This window comes from Schistocerca piceifrons, chromosome 11, assembly GCF_021461385.2.
Source record: "Schistocerca piceifrons isolate TAMUIC-IGC-003096 chromosome 11, iqSchPice1.1, whole genome shotgun sequence".
In the NCBI taxonomy this organism is placed as follows: Eukaryota; Metazoa; Arthropoda; class Insecta; order Orthoptera; family Acrididae; genus Schistocerca; species Schistocerca piceifrons.
The window spans coordinates 63,426,602-63,444,700 of record NC_060148.1 but is presented as its reverse complement, the minus strand read 5'-3'; the positions used below and the strand labels follow the sequence as shown (position 1 = coordinate 63,444,700).

Here is an 18,099-nt window from a genome sequence, read left to right as displayed (position 1 = left end):
TAATTTCATGTATTGACTCGTTCCATGACCATGGAGACTTCTCCTTAATTTGGTCCCACGGAACAATAAAAAAATAAAAAAAAATAAAAAAAGAATTATTGCTGTATGTGTGAGGTAAGAAAGATAACACAATTGACTTATCTTGCATTGGACAATTGATAATCAGAGACGTTTTAGTAAGAGATAACGTTACAAGACCCCTCTGCAAAACTGAGTTACAGCAGCGATGATAGAACTGGTCTGACCACTTCTCAGCACGTAGCAGCACTGTTCAGGCAAAAAATTTGCAATAGCCAGTTGTCACTCTCTGGTCACTTTGCTTGATCTTCCTCAACAATATGGTGATGGCAGGGCAGGTGAATGGTGGTAGCATTAGCTTTCTGTATTCTTTATTTTCAAAACCTAAAAAATTTTGAGTTGAAGTGTTGCTTTCCTCTACAGATGTAGACAAGACTGCCAGCTTTATGTTAACATGTCTATCAGCTGCTGGTTGTTTGCCTGCCTGGCGAGGTCCAAAGGGGTGCTGCCCGCCTCATTCCTCGCTCCCCTGTCAGCTCCAGCCTGGAGAAGTACAGCCGCCATGTCGGCATGGCCCTCACGTACTGCAAGGTGCAGCGGCGTATCCCCACCACTCTTTGTGGCGTTGCAATTGCAGATGTCAGCAGCAGCTGCACCACAGCTGTGTGGCCATTCCTTGCAGCAAGGTGCAGAGGCGTTTGGTAGTCAACATCCTGGAAGTCCACCGGCGCTCTGGCGTCCAGCAGACTTCTCACCGCCTCCACATGTCCCCCGCTTGCTGCCGTGTGCAGTGCAGTCTGTCCCAACACGAGACCACGAATCTGCTCCTCCACTACTCCAGCTGCTGCCAGAGCCCTCAGATCCTCCACTCTCCCATACATAACTGCCCAGGTCAGCATATCGAGTCTGTCTGGTATAGGAAGTCTCCTACACAAAAAATCAAGAGTCTTACACTCTAAACACACACCATAAATGAAGAAAACTAAAATAGCAGCGACACTGGGAGCAGCTCTGAATACACATACGTCCAGCGCCTTAGCAATCTCATTGTTAGCACAGAACTGTTAATGCATAATCTACAGATGTATATCAGTATCCCCTAATCAAGTCTTCATACATATTCTATTAAAATTCCTACAATGCATCTCATAAATGACTCAGCTCTCACATTTTGGCAAATCAATCCACACAGCGATTTCCTTTCACCTCAGAGTTCTATTGTTAACCAATCTTCGAGCTCCACTGAAACATACACTTCATACAGCTAACACTAGCCCCATGTCTGCAGCAATCCCTTATTACACTTTAGGAGGAAGCAACATGAAGCTAAGCATATCTTTTGTTCTTTAAAGAGCATTTAGTCACATGACAGCCAAAAATTTCAGTCAAATTATTCGCAAATTTTTCGACACACCATCACCAAATACATTAAGTTACAGTTGTGCACAAAATCAGTTTTTCGAAATATTTCAATTACACCAATTTGTCTCTCACCACACCCATCTTCTGTCCATTGCAAACACATATATACTCCATATGTGTTTATGTGTGTGTGTGTGTGTGTGTGTGTGTGTGTGTGTGTTAAATCTTATGTGCACACATAAATGTCCATCCAGCAAAACATCCATACTGTAAAACATACACACACCCAGACACACACAAACACACTTTTAACTGGATTCTAGTATCAAGGGCTAGTCTGAGAGCTCCTTTCGATTCTAGCAACTTATTACTGGAAGTACATCCCCTTCCTTTTCCCTTCTACACTTTAATGAAAGTTAGTTTCCGCTACTAAACTTTAACCCAAGTTAGTTTCCCCTACTAACTCTGATACACACTGTTCTATAAATCTTGCAACTGGGAAATTCTTACTTGATGCTCCAAGTGGCACCTTGCATCAACTGAGCATTAAACCTACCATGCCTGTGGCTGCTGTGTGTCTGAATGCATCAGCAGGCTCTGAAACTAAATTAGTATTTTGTTTACCTGTCTACATTACTGTTGCATATATTCCTGCATGATACACTGTGCATACTTATATGTCATGCCAGTCACACATTGTAACAGATTTGTGACAACCACATTACAATGAGCCAAACAAACGATACCTACATTCTGATACCAAAAATTGTGTTACATGTGGTGACAAATGAAATGCAGCTAATGCTTTATAAAGCAAATGCAGCTATGAACGAACGCCTTTTCTTTTCCCGTTTATGCAGATACCACAGCTGAGAAAAACAATATACATCAGCCTAACACTCAGTTTCTTTTTCTGTAAATATTATGTTTACATGGAGATGTTAACCACACAGCTTAAGCAGAAAATAAATCTCTATAAACACATGAAACGACTGTGAATTCAAACAGCTCACATACTGAAAATGGTTCTATGTGTTCATGTCAAGTGGTGACACAGACAATGTGAATGTTGAACGACAATACAGTAACCAACAGTCTGGAAGTCATCTTGAAGCTCACAGTGCGTTCCTAGGCCTGGTGAGACTTTGTCTGCCTCTGGAGTGTGCACTGGTTCACATGGACCCATTATCTGATATGAGATGCTGACAATGGTACAAGTTCATTTAGAATTTCGGTTAACAGGAGAGAAGGATAGGAATTCACTATTAGTCATTGGTATTTACTGTCACTAAAAAAGAAAAGTGGACTTTAGGATATAATTATGCAGCAACAGCTCCATAATGAACACGAATACTGTACTCACAATGACTGCTAAACTCCATCAGCTGCAGGCCATTGCTTGCAACTGGTGAGCAGCACAATGTTGCAAATGTCTCCACTCAACCATAACCGCAACACAACTGACCGGACTATTCTGACATACCCTGCGGAAGAAACTCTGATACCCATGTTTGGAAATCAAAGTTGGAAACACCAGTGACCAAAAAAGTTTAAGTTAGGCTTGGAGGCAAGCTGCAACAGCCTAATGGTTAAGGTGACTGCTTGCGATCAACAGGAAATCCGTGTTCAAGTCCCAATTTCCATTGGTCACTATACATGTAAGCGTCCAAAACAGTCATTTAAAGAAAATTCAAGCTACATTTACACAAACACTCAAAATAAGCCATATCCTCACTGCCATGATGAACATTAATTTCTTGACCCTCTGCTTGCTGATGCTTCATCATTTCTTCTTGAGAAGCTCCTTACACTTATATCCACAATTATACATTTGCATAACTTCTAGGTTTGCTGAAAGTCAATGCATGACAACCTTGTTTCCACACACATTCCTGCATGCCTAATTTGCAAGGTACATTAGCATTATTGTTAGCAGAAATTGTATTAAACACACCAATATACACAGAACTTTTGAGAAAGGATATGCTCTGTGTGGTACACTGTAAATAAATAAATAAATAAATAAATAAATAAATAAATAAATAAATTATCCTGGCTGTTGTAATCTCTGCTTTATCCACAAATACAAAAATAAAACAAATAAAATAAGGTAAAAAAGGAAATTCGATTGTTCTAGTATGACATTTGGTTGGCTCCACAATAAGTGGTACCACAAGTGTTCAAAAATGGTTCAAATGGCTCTGAGCACTATGGGACTTAACATCGGAGGTCATCAGTCCCCTAGAATGTAGAACTACTTTAACCTAACTAACCTAAGGACGTCACACACATCCATGCCCGAGGCAGGATTCGAACCTGCGACCGTAGCAGTCGCGCGGTTCTGGACTGCATCGCCTAGAACCACTCGGCCACACCGTCGGCCACCACAAGTGTGAAAATGGTTCATGTGTATTGACAGAACTCACCGCAAGAGAGCGACGATGATGTGGAAAAACGGGTCTGTGTTGTGGGCAGCTATGGCCGGTGCAGCTGAGGCAAGAGTCCGGCCGTGGTCACTGTGGGGCTGGTGGTGAGTTCCAGGTGTGGACCCGCCACCTGTACTGATTGGCGCACTGTCCAAAGAGAGGCACTGTGTGGGTGAAAGTACTCACACGGGTACCTTGAGGGCCTGTCTAGACCAGAAAATTGAATACACTCTGCTAACAAGAACAGGTTGTCAGTTAACACGAACGACTTAGAATGAACCAATCAGTTTCTATGCTTCTTCTCCTGCATTCCCCATAGGCATAGCTTAGCGTGTCATACAACAGATTGTTGAAAATGGAGAAGCATACTCTAAATGTAAATATAAGAGCAAACAATATTGGTGAACTGGTATAAGAAGAATTCAACAGGACTCATCAAATGCAGGACTAAAGTAATTATCATATAGAAATTAAAAACAGTAACCAAGCAGTTTTGCATCTGTAAACTAAGGGAATTTATAGGCTGCAACCATCAGACATTGTTTGACACATTTGTAACACATGCCATAAGAGTCAGGACAAATAAATAGGGCAGGACGTTTTAAACTTAGCAAGGAAGATAAGTCAGAGAACGTAGCAGTGCACAAAGATTTGAAACACATGACCTTATGAGCACTGTTATTCAATGGGCAGCTGTTAAGCATAATCCATTTGCAATGCTGAACGAGTGTGTGAGAATGATCAGTAATGAGAAACAATTTACATACGTTACTGACACAATTAAAAGTTTCAAAATTAAAAATTTACTGAATTTTGACAAGACACAGTACATACAGTTCCGTACAGGGAATGGTATGACACCATTAATAAATATAGACCTTAATCAGAAGCGTATAGCTAAGGTAGAATATTCCAAATTTTTTGGTTTGTCCATTGATGAGAGATTAAATTGGAAGAAACACATTGATGATCTGCTGAAACGTTTGAGTTCAGCTACTTATGCAATAAGGGTCATTGCAAATTTTGGTGATAAACATCTTAGTAAATTAGCTTACTACGCCTATTTTCACTCATTGCTTCCATATGGCATCATATTTTGGGGGAATTCATCACTGAGGAATAAAGTATTTATTGCACAAAAGCGTGTAATCAGAATAATAGCTGGAGTCCACCCAAGATCATCCTGCAGACATTTATTTAAGGATCTAGGGATATTCACAGTAGCTTCTCAGTATATATACTCTCTTATGAAATTTGTTATTAACAACCAAACCCAATTCAAAAGTAATAGCAGTGTGCATAACTACAATACTAGGAGAAAGGATGATCTTCACCATTCAAGATTAAATCTAACTTTGGCACAGAAAGGGGTGACTTATACTGGCACTAAAGTCTTTGGTCACTTACCAAATAGTATCAAAAGTCTGACAGATAACCAACAAGTATTTAAGAAGAAATTAAAAGAATTTCTGAATGACAACTCCTTCTGCTCCATAGAGGAATTTTTAGATATAAATTAAGAAAAAAAAGAAAAAAATATTTAAAAAATAAAAATAAAAAATAAAGAAAAACAAAAAACACAAAAAAATAAAGTTGTTATATTAACTTAAGTATGTTGTTAAATTAACCTGATTATGTCATGTATTAGAAAATTCGACTCGTTCCACATCATTACGAAATATCGTATACATGATCCATGGAACTAGTATTAATCTAATCTAATCTAATCTACTCATAGTAGTGTATTTGGTGTAATCATATTTATTTGATATGGAGTGAAATAGCTCCTACAGAATGGAGCAGTCAATGTCAGTGAAAGTAATGTCAAAGAGGCTCCAAAAGGCAACAGGCAAAGTGCACCTCTGTAAATGCTCATGAAATAGGTAGTTACAATCAGCTGGCTACGACTTTTGCCTGTTAAGACATTGGGACCTAAATTTTGGAAGCTGTATGATAACCATGCTTGTGATTGACATGCAGGAGATGTGGCTGAGTAGGTTGTGACACAACAAAACATGTATCACAATGCAATATCCATTCCCATTTACAGTCACCATATTTTTGCATCCTTAGTTCTTGGTCACCAGAACAGATTTCAAACAGTGCAGCTTTTCTTCAGGGTAGTGGGCACAGAGTGGGCTGAGGATTCTGTTGTACAGACAGAGAGCTGCTGGCACATTGGCACATCCCATTGTGTGTCAAACACGCCCCCATTGCAGGTGGCAGAGACACAATGAGCCTCGAAGCTCCACACTACTACCTTCTGTGTACTGGCGAGTGGAGGGGGCACACATTCCGTGTATGAACACAGTCCTGCACAAATGTTAACGTTTAGACTAGTCAATGCCATCTATCTGATTCTACTGCGCTATATGCACTCATTCTGGTTCTTTCAAGAACCCACATGACTGGCATTCGCAGTTATCAATCTTGAAGTCCTTATCGAATTTTGCCGATGTATTCGCATCATGCAATCATTTTTCTGGATGGCGTGTGCCACGACCATTTTCTGTAAGTTTGTATAGAAACATTTTCTGTACAGTATCTTCTTGCACAAGGTGGGATACGGACGTTTCCTTGTAGATAATCTGGAGAAGCCTAGCATAGGGGAAACACTTCACTGAAATTTGAAAATTAAAACCTCAGCAACCAAGACTGTATTTTTATCTCAAGAACCAGAATTGTATGAAGCACATACACATTTGATATGTTGTGTTACGATGATGGTGTGACGTAAAATTCTCATCAACGTTAAGTTTGTTAGACATGTCTCAGTGGCTGCAATTGACAGGACGGAGAAGATTATCTACTATGCACTCGTAGAAGCAAACTTGAGGGACAGCCTTTAGTAATGGCACAGTGAACTTCAAGCAAGGCAGGCGAAGCACACACTGCGAATAGAAAGGAGTGTACCAAAGAACAGTATATATTCTGGGGCGGGGATGAACAGAGAGGAAAATAAAATGAAAAGGAAATGAGAAGGAAAGCCCCAATAGGGTGTTGGAGTACGCAAAGATGCCACCATGTTGTGTGGAGTTATTTGTTGTCTTGAGGGTTGGACACAAGGTGTACAAGGAGTAAGCAGCTACAACCTACTGCTCCTGAGCTCACAGCACATCACATGATGTCTTGCATGTACAACCTGAATGGGAACCGCACCCTTCACTATAGAGCCAGGTGTGCTTCATTTGACGAATCTTAAAACTTATTACTAACTTCCCCTTTAGTACTTGGCAGTAATAATATAATTTTACTCGGCATATTGCTGGAAAATTGCATATACTGACTGATAGGTACGTCACACTCCTTTTATGATGATATAGTTCATGGGTGAAGGGCCAAATATGTGTCCAAAGGACAGAATATTTTGGCAAGTGAGTACTTTTCCGTCATGAGGTGCATTATTGAACTGACTGCTTAAAGGCTGGCTTTTTCGCGTCTGTCCCTTTGAAGTTCTGTAGCCTACACCTGCCAACACATTGTAAAATCCTCTCTTTGTGCCCAGGGATGCATTCTGGTGGCATCTTTGCTGCTGATCTGCCTCCCCCTTCCCCTGAAGTGTCAGCTCATTGTGGAATATCTCCTTCATTTTCTTAACCCTAGGATGCATATACAGGGCCTCCGAGGCCCTTGTATGCCTTCATTTTTTAAAAAAATTCTGTAATTTTTTGTTTGATTTCAAACTGCTTTCCAGTACTCTTTCACTAACACTGTGACATTCCTCCTATCAAGTCTGAACGAGATACCTTTTTAAGTTTTTTGTATAATCCAATACGTTTACCCATGCACCATGAATGCATAAGCAGGGCTTCAGAAGCCCTCAGACATTTATAAATGTTCTTTAGCCTATATTGTCTTCAACATTTGGTTGGGAGCAGTTATTAATTCAACAATAACTGTAGTGGTGTTTCCAGCAACAGCAGTGCCAACAGCAGCAGCAGTAGCTGTAGTAGTAATAGTATAACTAAAAAATAATACACACTACTTTCACATATTGGCGATGCCGGTGTATTATTGATCTTTTTGCTATCAAATGTTTTTTTATTGCATAGTATTGTTATCCTGTGCTGCTCTTGTCAGCCTCATTGTTACTGTAGTTTGTTTGTTGCTGCAAGGCCCATATTGTTACGAGTATGACTCGTTTAGTGCTGCACAAGCTGCTGTTCTAAAGACACGCCTTTTGCTGTGGCTTCGACACGCAAAGCAAGAGAGTCAGTACGTGCAAATGCAGCTAATTTTGAAAGTGTTGTGGGTCAGTGGTTTGAAGAAGATGATTCTTGCGAGGAAGGAAATATTTTTGAAGATGCAAGTAGTGAAGTATCAGCCAATGAACCTGCAGATGTGAATATTGAGGCAGATGACAGTCCTTCCGATAATATTACTTCATCAGAGTCTGAAAACGAAGAACCACCAGAAAAAGGTATAGAAGATCACACATACATTAGTTGGAATGGAACGATTTGGAAATTAGATGCTCCTGCAACTTTTCGTACAACTGTCCATAATATCGTAAAGAAGGCACCTGGTCCAGCCCATGGTTTGAAAACCTGTAAACCTAAGGATGCCTGGGAATATTTCATCTCCAAGGAAATACTAGAGGAAATCATCAACTGCACAAATATTGAAGGCAGAAGAGTGGCTGCTTTACGTGGAAAAACGTTTTGCTTGCTGAAATGGAGGGTTCTCTTGGTCTTTTACTGCTTTCTGGTGTTGAGAAGAGTTGGGATGTCCCTTTTAGAGAGTTATTCTTGGATGAAAAGGCAAATCCTACATATAAGACCACCATGTCAATAAATAGATTCGAGAATATAAGGAGAATGATTAGATTTGATGACAGGTGTACCCGTGAAACTCGATCTGCAGATGAAAAACTTGCAGCTGTTCGCTATGTATGGGAACAATTTCTTGACAAGTGTAGAAATAGAATTATCCTCAATGATTCGCTCAGAGTTGACGAACAGCTAGTCCCATTCCGTGGAAGATGCAGCTTCACCCAGTATATGCCCTCTAAACCAGCAATGTATGGCATAAAAATATTTTGGTTATGTGATGCTACATCTGCATATGCTTTAGACGGAATTGTTTACACGGGAAGGAAGCCCCATGAACCTATTCAGAAAAATCTTGGATTGAATGTGGGAAAGATCTTGCTAAAAGCATTGAAGGATCATCAAAAAATACTACTGTTGACAACTTCTTTACTAGTGGCAGCTGGCAGAATAGATGCTTCAGAAGCAAATTACAGTGGTGGGAACAATGAAACAAAATAAACCAGAAATTCCTAATAAGATGAAACCATCTGCCTCAAGAGCGATTCATTCCTCTTTGTTTGCATTTAAAGGGGACATTACAATGGTGAGCTATTTCCCAAAAAGAAAAAGTCTGTAGTTCTCATTAGCACAATGCATCATGACAGAAGCATTGATGAAACTCATGCAAAAAAGAAACCAGATATAATAAAGTTCTATAACTCTACAAAGGGTGGAGTAGATCAAATGGACCAGAAAATTCGTTATTACACTTGCAAGAGACAAACAAGTAGATGGCCATTTGCATTATGGATATGATGGACGTTGCAGCAATGAACAGTGAAATTTCATTTTCCGCCCAACATCTGAGATACCATAGAGGAAGAAGTGGTAAAAGGCGTTTGTTCCTAAGAGATTTAGCAGAGGAAATGTTAAGACCACTAATGGAACTTCGTATTCATATCCCTACTCTTTCAAAGAAAATCGTTGATGCCATGCAAAGATGTGGTGTTCAAAAAGATGTCATATTGCCGAACCAACAACCTGTTTCAGGAAAAAGAAGAATATGCAATTATTGTCCATATAATAAACACAGGAAAAGTGTTATGACATGCATTAATAAGACTACTAAAGATGTAGCCACCATCATGATACATCAGACACTGTTCCAGAAGTTAGACGTCTGTGCCAGACTCTTAGTATGCTCGTAATGCATTCCATGCTATTCCGTTAGGCAATTTTCCATGATTGCCAAATTGATAGGCTGTTGTAATCTGGTGGACCACTAGAGTTCGCAGCAACAATCTCCAACAGTGTGTACCATGTCTTCCCACCTTGGTGGGCTATCTAATAGACTCTGGATTTCTATAATCTCTGTCGTCTTTGAAACTAGTAAGTAGTGTCATGATTTAGGAGGTAAGTAGAAAATTGTCTTCATTCGCATTCCAGTGCATTCGTCCTATATTTCTGAAAAATGCACCACAAAATGGAATAAACGCAATGGTTGCATCCTTCTGAGTTCCCTATTCTGTTTCTGCTGGTGATACAGTGTCTATGAGAGACAGGGCTCTCCGAATTTGCCACTCTGTGTAGCCATTCTTCCAGAACACCATCCTCAGTTGTTCATTCCTTCATTATGGTTGGTGCCATCTATCCATGACAAAGTAGATATAGATCTGTGCACTTCTTCTTCTGGTACATACAGTGGCCAAACATGCCATCTACTCATCGTTTTAATAGGACGTCTTGAGAGGGGGAGCACTGCAGCGATAAAATTGATGTTCTGGTGTATGGAAGTAATTCAGCTAGCCTCTATCATATGGCCATATGACGAATATGTCATCTGCATACCACGAAAAATCAGATCATTTCCACTGGACTGATTCGAGCACTTCTTCTTCAAAATTGATCATGTGCACGTTGGTGACAATTGGTAATAGTGGACTCTCCACAGCTGGTCCTACCGTCTGCTCAAAGGAGCCACCGTCAAAAATAAAGACTGTCGACGTCAAGACATCACTAAAACGTTTGGTCATCTCCATGTAAAATTTCTGGCCAACAAGTACTAAGGACTGCTATATAGAAACTCTGGTGACTAGAGAGATAACATCAAACTTCACATGGATGTCAGTATGCTTAAGACATCCATGATAACCTACAGAGCTGCAAATACGATGTGAACAATTACCAACGTAAGGGCTAAGCAAGTACTTCAGATACATAATGAGTGTGTATGTAGGGGCAGCAGTGCTTCTAATGATGGGGTATAAAGGTATCCAATTTTTGTGAACCTTTAGAGCTGATAAAGTCTCAATGGAACTTGAAATCTCAGTAATAGCTGCTTAACAACTTCCTCAGTCAAGTTGGATTCTCTGAGAAGCGTCATAGTCTTCACGTCCACCCTCCTGTTAGGACCAATGTCAATCATCTGGTGTGCACGGTCTTCTAGCAGGACTCACACCTCTTCAGAGTAATCCTGCTGCTGTAGCACCATAGTTCTATTACCCTCTGTTAGGTGACAAGACCATTATGCCTGAATCTTCTCTTAGCCCTTGTACAGCTGTCCTCTGCTTGCCATAAGAGCTGGTTTCAAAGGTTTTGTTCCCACGAAAAAACAACAGGTTTTGCGGTGTACATCTTCAGCTGCTTCAGGTAGAAGTCGTGCAGCTGCCCATTCCACTGCACTAATGATGTCGATGACAGGTGCAATTTAGGTGCAAAACTGAGTTCTTTCTTAGCAGTGAAACCATGTCCTCAGCCAGCTGCTTGGTTGAGAAATTGATGACAGTCTCGCAGACAGCTTCAAATGATTATCTCTCTGATATACATTCAAATTTTGATGTTTGACAACCAATAGCCTACATTTGTGTGAAATATACTGTGACCCATGTGAGACCATTAATCCATTCACATATCGAGGAACTGAACTGAGAGGTCATCTCTACATGTAATTTGAATAGCTCCCTGTTATTCGAGTCCCAACAGCAGTGAGTATGTCATGCTTGTGAGAAATTGAGTTTTAATATCCTCTAATGTGGTGACCAATACTAACAGAAGGTTTTCCACACATTTCATCATCTCATGAAAGGCTCATGAAGGCTGAAGCTGTCATGTTATGCTGCTTATGCGTGCAGTGGCACTGTAAATGCCCACATCTGATACCAGTGTAAAGGGGGCACGTTGAGAGGCACGTGACTCCTCTGCCTGTCGCCAGGTTCGAACATGGGTTCTCTGCTGGGTATGACGAAGAGATGGTGGGGTGTGTCACCAAATGGCTCCTGATGATAGATGTCAAAAAAGATAATATCATCCCCCTGTTTCCCTGAAAGTGGGTAACCAATGTCTCAGCAGCTGTGAATCCCTAAAATTTAATCAAGAGAAAAGTATACCCAAAGAATACAAAAATGATCCAGGCAATAGACACGAAAAGGAACAGCCCAATGGGCTCAAAACCCAAAATAACTGAAATCGGCACTTTGTTCCTTTGGTGCATGGCACACCATAGTCATAGGAGCGCCATACTGGTAACTCTTAATCTGGCATGATCCGTCCTCCACAATGCCTCAGCACTCTTACTGACACCAGTGCAATCGCCTATGTCTGATACCAGTGTAAATGAGACATGTTAACGGGCAGGGGACTCACTTGCCCAATGCCAGGTTCAAACATGGGTTCTCTGCTGGGTATGAGGAAGAGGATAGAATAATTCTGATGACAGAATAACAACATGTATTGATCAACTGCAATACAGGGTTATTACAAATGATTGAAGCGATTTCATAAATTCACTGTAGCTCCATTCATTGACATATGGTCACGACACACTACAGATACGTAGAACAACTCATAAAGTTTTGTTCGGCTGAAGCCGCACTTCAGGTTTCAGCCGCCAGAGCGCTCGAGAGCGCAGTGAGACAAAATGGCGACAGGAGCCGAGAAAGCGTATGTCGTGCTTGAAATGCACTCACATCAGTCAGTCATAACAGTGCAACGACACTTCAGGACGAAGTTCAACAAAGATCCACCAACTGCTAACTCCATTCGGCGATGGTATGCGCAGTTTAAAGCTTCTGGATGCTTCTGTAAGGGGAAATCGACGGGTCGGCCTGCAGTGAGCGAAGAAACGGTTGAACGCGTGCGGGCAAGTTTCACGCGTAGCCCGCGGAAGTCGACGAATAAAGCAAGCAGGGAGCTAAACGTACCACGGTTTGGAAAATCTTACGGAAAAGGCTAAAGCAGAAGCCTTACCGTTCACAATTGCTACAAGCCCTGACACCCGATGACAAAGTCAAACGATTTGAATTTTCGGCGCGGTTGCAACAGCTCATGGAAGAGGATGCGTTCAGTGCGAAACTTGTTTTCAGTGATGAAGCAACATTTTTTCTTAATGGTGAAGTGAACAGACACAATGTGCGAATCTGGGCGGTAGATAATCCTCACGCATTCGTGCAGCAAATTCGCAATTCACCAAAAGTTAACGTGTTTTGTGCAATCTCACGGTTTAAAGTTTACGGCCCCTTTTTCTTCTGCGAAAAAAACGTTACAGGACACGTGTATCTGGACATGCTGGAAAATTGGCTCATGCCACAACTGGAGACCGACAGCACCAACTTCATCTTTCAACAGGATGGTGCTCCACCGCACTTCCATCACGATGTTCGGCATTTCTTAAACAGGAGATTGGAAAACCGATGGATCGGTCGTGGTGGAGATCACGATCAGCAATTCGTCTCGTGGCCTCCACGCTCTCCCGACTTAACCCCATGTGATTTCTTTCTGTGGGGTTATGTGAAAGATTCAGTGTTTAAACCTCCTTTACCAAGAAACGTGCCAGAACTGCGAGCTCGCATCAACGATGCTTTCGAACTCATTGATGGGGACATGCTGCGCCGAGTGTGGGAGGAACTTGATTATCTGCTTGATGTCTGCCGAATCACTAAAGGGGCACACATCGAACATTTGTGAATGCCTAAAAAAACTTTTTGAGTTTTTGTATGTGTGCGCAAAGCATTGTGAAAATATCTCAAATAATAAAGTTATTGTAGAGCTGTGAAATCGCTTCAATCATCTGTAATAACCCTGTACACTGGTTGTAGACCTTCTGGGTGAGGTTTGCTTCTGTTCATAATATTCTCGGCGAAATCAGAAGTGGCCAGTGCATGGTCACCAGGGTGCACACTGCTGCTTTTGCAACCATGCTGGCATAACTCGAATCCACTGCCATGACAGTGGCACTCCAGCTGTGGTGGGTCATACTGCAGCAGCTGGAACCACGCACCACGGGCCTCTGTTGTGATGGTGGCAGTGGGACGAGACAGTGCCCCATCTCAGTGACCATCCCATGTGGTGATTGTCTGGCGTCAGTGGGCTATGGTCTCCAGCTCCTGCCTTGGTCATGGCGTTTGTGACAACAGTGTCCCAGGACGTTGGTAACAGTACATGACCGTAACGCACCACAAGCGACGACTCGCACGTATTTTGCTGCCTGATGACAGCGTCCGATGACAGTTATTGTGGTGGCTTCACTCTGGTACCTCTTAGGCGACGACCTGCATTACAACGGTGACTATTACAATGCTTGCGATGGTAGTGAAGACTCTGGTGGCTCTATGTCACTCCAACTCCTCATGATGGACGATGTTGACCACCTGGCTGCCGGTCCTTAAATATGGCTTTCTGCTGCTGATGTCTGCTGTTATTCTTCCCCAGTAGGTCAGTGTTCTAGTGTTGTCTCGGCTGGCATAAGTGATCCAATTACTGCACTCAATGTTGACAGCCCGGCATGTGGTGAGCTGCTCCTTGTCAAGTCTTCCGCTGGTCAATGACGCAGTGTTCCCCTTCCTGTTGCTTAACATGGCGCTCTTCTGACCCAACTATGCCACAGTCTCATAGCACTTAACTGCACAACAGAATGCAACACATATACAGCTTCAAACTCCCTATATTCCTTCACATTTTAGGTAACTTCGTTACTACAAGACTCCTACCCTTAACTAACTTAAGCACTCTCATCATTTGACCCTCTATGCTATGCCCATCAGCTCTAAGGTGGTGGTGCTGCTTAATGTGATTCTGGGGATGATGTAGCAATGCTGAGATGCTTTAGTACATCTTACAGTCTCAACAACTCATGATTTACTCGATGGCAACATGAGACTCTCAATACTGTTGATACCATACTGGCCTCTGTGAATTGTGTCACAGGGTACTACAATGTCTGTGGAGCTGGTAAAGAGTGACATATTATTTCCTCATCTCACACTTCTCTTTATGCAGCATGATAGCATTTATACATTTCGTACTATCAGCAGCAGCAGTGCAACCAAACAACTAGAGCCTGCTGTTTGTAAAGGGATGTACAGTGATTCATACATCATGCAGAACAAGGCCCTAACACTAACATGCCTAACTATAAACTCCAGATGTCCACTTGTGTGTCTGTGTGCTATGAATCACAACTTTGGGTCTGCAGTGAGAATACGACTTGTTAAGTAAACTGTCAACATATCGTTTGTTGATAGGATTGATACCACAATCCAAATAACAAACTGTTGTACACAAGAAATGTAATGAATCCAAATGAGGATGGATTGCTTAAATGCCAAAACAATTTATGAATCTTCGAAGAACTTCAGTTTTCCATGAATTTTTAGCTAACTTAACTGCTAATGCACATAGTTGTATTTACATATTTGCAGACCCCGGTACGAGAACGCAATGTAAACATTGTAAGCTGCCAGCAAATGGTCATCGATGATGGAGTGTTTCACAGCACAGACACGTCTAAGAGAACTCAGTGGCAAACACTATAGGATTGATGATAAAAATACAGAAACATGTAGGGTTGGGAAACACAGACAAATGGCTTGTCTGGTGCTTACCTCGTTTCTGCTGGTGGATCAGCAAGCAGTCTAGTCACTTCTATCACATCTTCGAGATGGTTCTGCATCGCATCCACCCAGCCCTGGGTGGCCATCACCTGACAGTTGTGGGCCTTTATGAAGGCGATGGCGGCCGCAGTAAGGCCTGGGCACGAGTGCCTCACTGCTAGCACAGCTGCAGCTGCCGCGTTGTCAATGGTCAGCTGAGCGGACACCTGCTGCTCACAGACAGTCTTCAGGGCCAACAAGCCGTACTTATCAGCTGCCGCCAGCATCTGCGGAGTCATGGCGGACAGCTGGGGAGCCTGGAGGGTGTACATGTAGTCCAGCAGCTCCCTCATCACCTCGCCCTCCACGTCTGTGATAATGACCTGCCCGCTGCTGGCCTCCAGCGTGTCATACTGGAACATTGCCTGGAACACGGGGCTCCTGGAGACCAGTACGGCCCTGTGTGCCACCAGCCGCGTCTCCCCAGCCACCAGCGTTACCGTGGCGCCATCACCAGCGTCCAGAAGGGCGCCCAGGCGCACGGCGGTGGTCTCTTGAACCTCTTTAACTGCTGCCATTTTAGATGAATCTGAAACACAGTGCCACTGAGCAGCCCTTTGTCCCTATACAACACCCTCAATACTTGTACAATGGTTATGCAGACCTGTATGCAACACAATGATATCTTACCTGTGTAAAATGGTCGCTACAGGTGAATAGATACAAATCTTCAACAACATATCCCTTAAAACTTTCCATTCCCATTATTGTGTACAACATACGCTCAGAACAGTTGGACACGACATTTACTGATCATGAAGTCTTTCAGCATGACGAAACTAACTAGGCCAGAAGGAACTTCAGTACTACTATACTACACCATTGATCCCTCCAGCCACTCCCATTATTATACAGGGTGTTACAAAAAGGTACGGCCAAACATTCAGGAAACGTTCCTCACACACAAAGAAAGAAAATATGTTATGTGGACATGTGTCCGGAAACGCTTACTTTCCATGTTAGAGCTCACTTTATTACTTCTCTTCAAATGACATTAATCATGGAATGGTAACACACACCAACAGAACGTACCAGCGTGACTTCAAACACTTTGTTACAGGAAATGTTCAAAATGTCCTCCGTTGGCGAGGATACGTGCATCCACCCTCCGTCGCATGGAATCCCTGATGCGCTGATACAGCCCTGGAGAATGGCGTATTGTATCACAGCCGTCCACAATACGAGCACGAAGAGTCTCTACATTTGGTACCGGGGTTGCGTAGACAAGACCTTTCAAATGCTCCCATAAATGAAAGTCGAGAGGGTTGAGGTCAGGAGAGCGTGGAGGCCACGGAATTGGTCCGCCTCTACCAATCCATCGATCACCGAATCTGTTGTTGAGGAGCATACGAACACTTCGACTGAAATGTGCAGGAGCTCCATCGTGCATGAACCACATGTTGTGTCGTACTTGTAAAGGCACATGTTCTAGCAGCACAGGTAGAGTATCCCGTATGAAATCATGATTACGTGCTCCATTGAGCGTAGGTGGAAGAACATGGGGCCTAATCGAGACATCACCAACATTGCCCGCCCAAACGTTCACAGAAATTCTGTGTTGATGACGTGATTGCACAATTACGTGTGGATTCTCGTCAGCCCACACATGTTGATTGGTAAAATGTACAATTTGATCACGTTGGAATGAAGCCTCATCCGTAAAGAGAACATTTGCACTGAAATGAGGATTGACACATTGTTGGATGAACCATTCGCAGAAGTGTACCCGTGGAGGCCAATCAGCTGCTGATAGTGCCTGCACACGCTGTACACGGTACGGAAACAACTGGTTCTCCCGTAGCACTCTCCATACAGTGACGTGGTCAACGTTACCTTGTACAGCAGCAACTTCTCTGACGCTGACATTAGGGTTATCGTCAACTGCACGAAGAATTGCCTCGTCCATTGCAGGTGTCCTCGTCGTTCTAGGTCTTCCCCAGTCGCGAGTCATAGGCTGGAATGTTCCGTGCTCCCTAAGATGCTGATCAATTGCTTCAAACGTCTTCCTGTCGGGACACCTTCGTTCTGGAAATCTGTCTCGATACAAACTCACCGCGCCACGGCTATTGCCCCGTGCTAATCCATACATCAAATGGGCATCTGCCAACTCCGCATTTGTAAACATTGCACTGACTGCAAAACCACGTTCGTGATGAACACTAACCTGTTGATGCTACATACTGATGTGCTTGATGCTAGTACTGTAGAGCAATGAGTCGCATGTAAACACAAGCACCGAAGTCAACATTACCTTCCTTCAATTGGGCCAACTGGCGGTGAATCGAGCAAGTACAGTACATACTGACGAAACTAAAATGAGCTCTAACATGGAAATTGAGCGTTTCCGGACACATGTCCACATAACATCTTTTCTTTATTTGTGTGTGAGGAATGTTTCCGGAAAGTTTGGCCGTACAAAAGTACACCCTGTATATTTAGGAAAATGAAATTTTTCTGCCAGAATCTGTTTTTGCCCTGCCCTTGACAGCTATTTCACCGTGTTGCCGTTAGGAGGTGGTTCATACAGTGGACTTGCTCCCAACTACTACACTCAGTGGCGCCTTACCAGCAAACACTGCATCACCATATCTGGTGCAGTCACACTGGAACACCTTC

The 18,099-nt window shown here is 42.6% G+C and overlaps 1 protein-coding gene across 1 annotated transcript; it reads right to left on the bottom strand.

Moving 5' to 3' along the window:
- Positions 1–200: 200 nt before the first annotated feature.
- On the bottom strand, positions 201–15,986 carry LOC124720152 (serine/threonine-protein phosphatase 6 regulatory ankyrin repeat subunit C-like). Its single transcript, XM_047245458.1, has 3 exons — positions 15,436–15,986; positions 3,807–3,953; positions 201–945 (listed from the first exon to the last, which is right to left on the bottom strand). Exons 1-3 carry the CDS (start codon positions 15,843–15,845, stop codon positions 480–482), a joined length of 1,023 nt encoding a protein of 340 aa, XP_047101414.1. The 5' UTR covers positions 15,846–15,986; the 3' UTR covers positions 201–479.
- Positions 15,987–18,099: the final 2,113 nt, after the last annotated feature.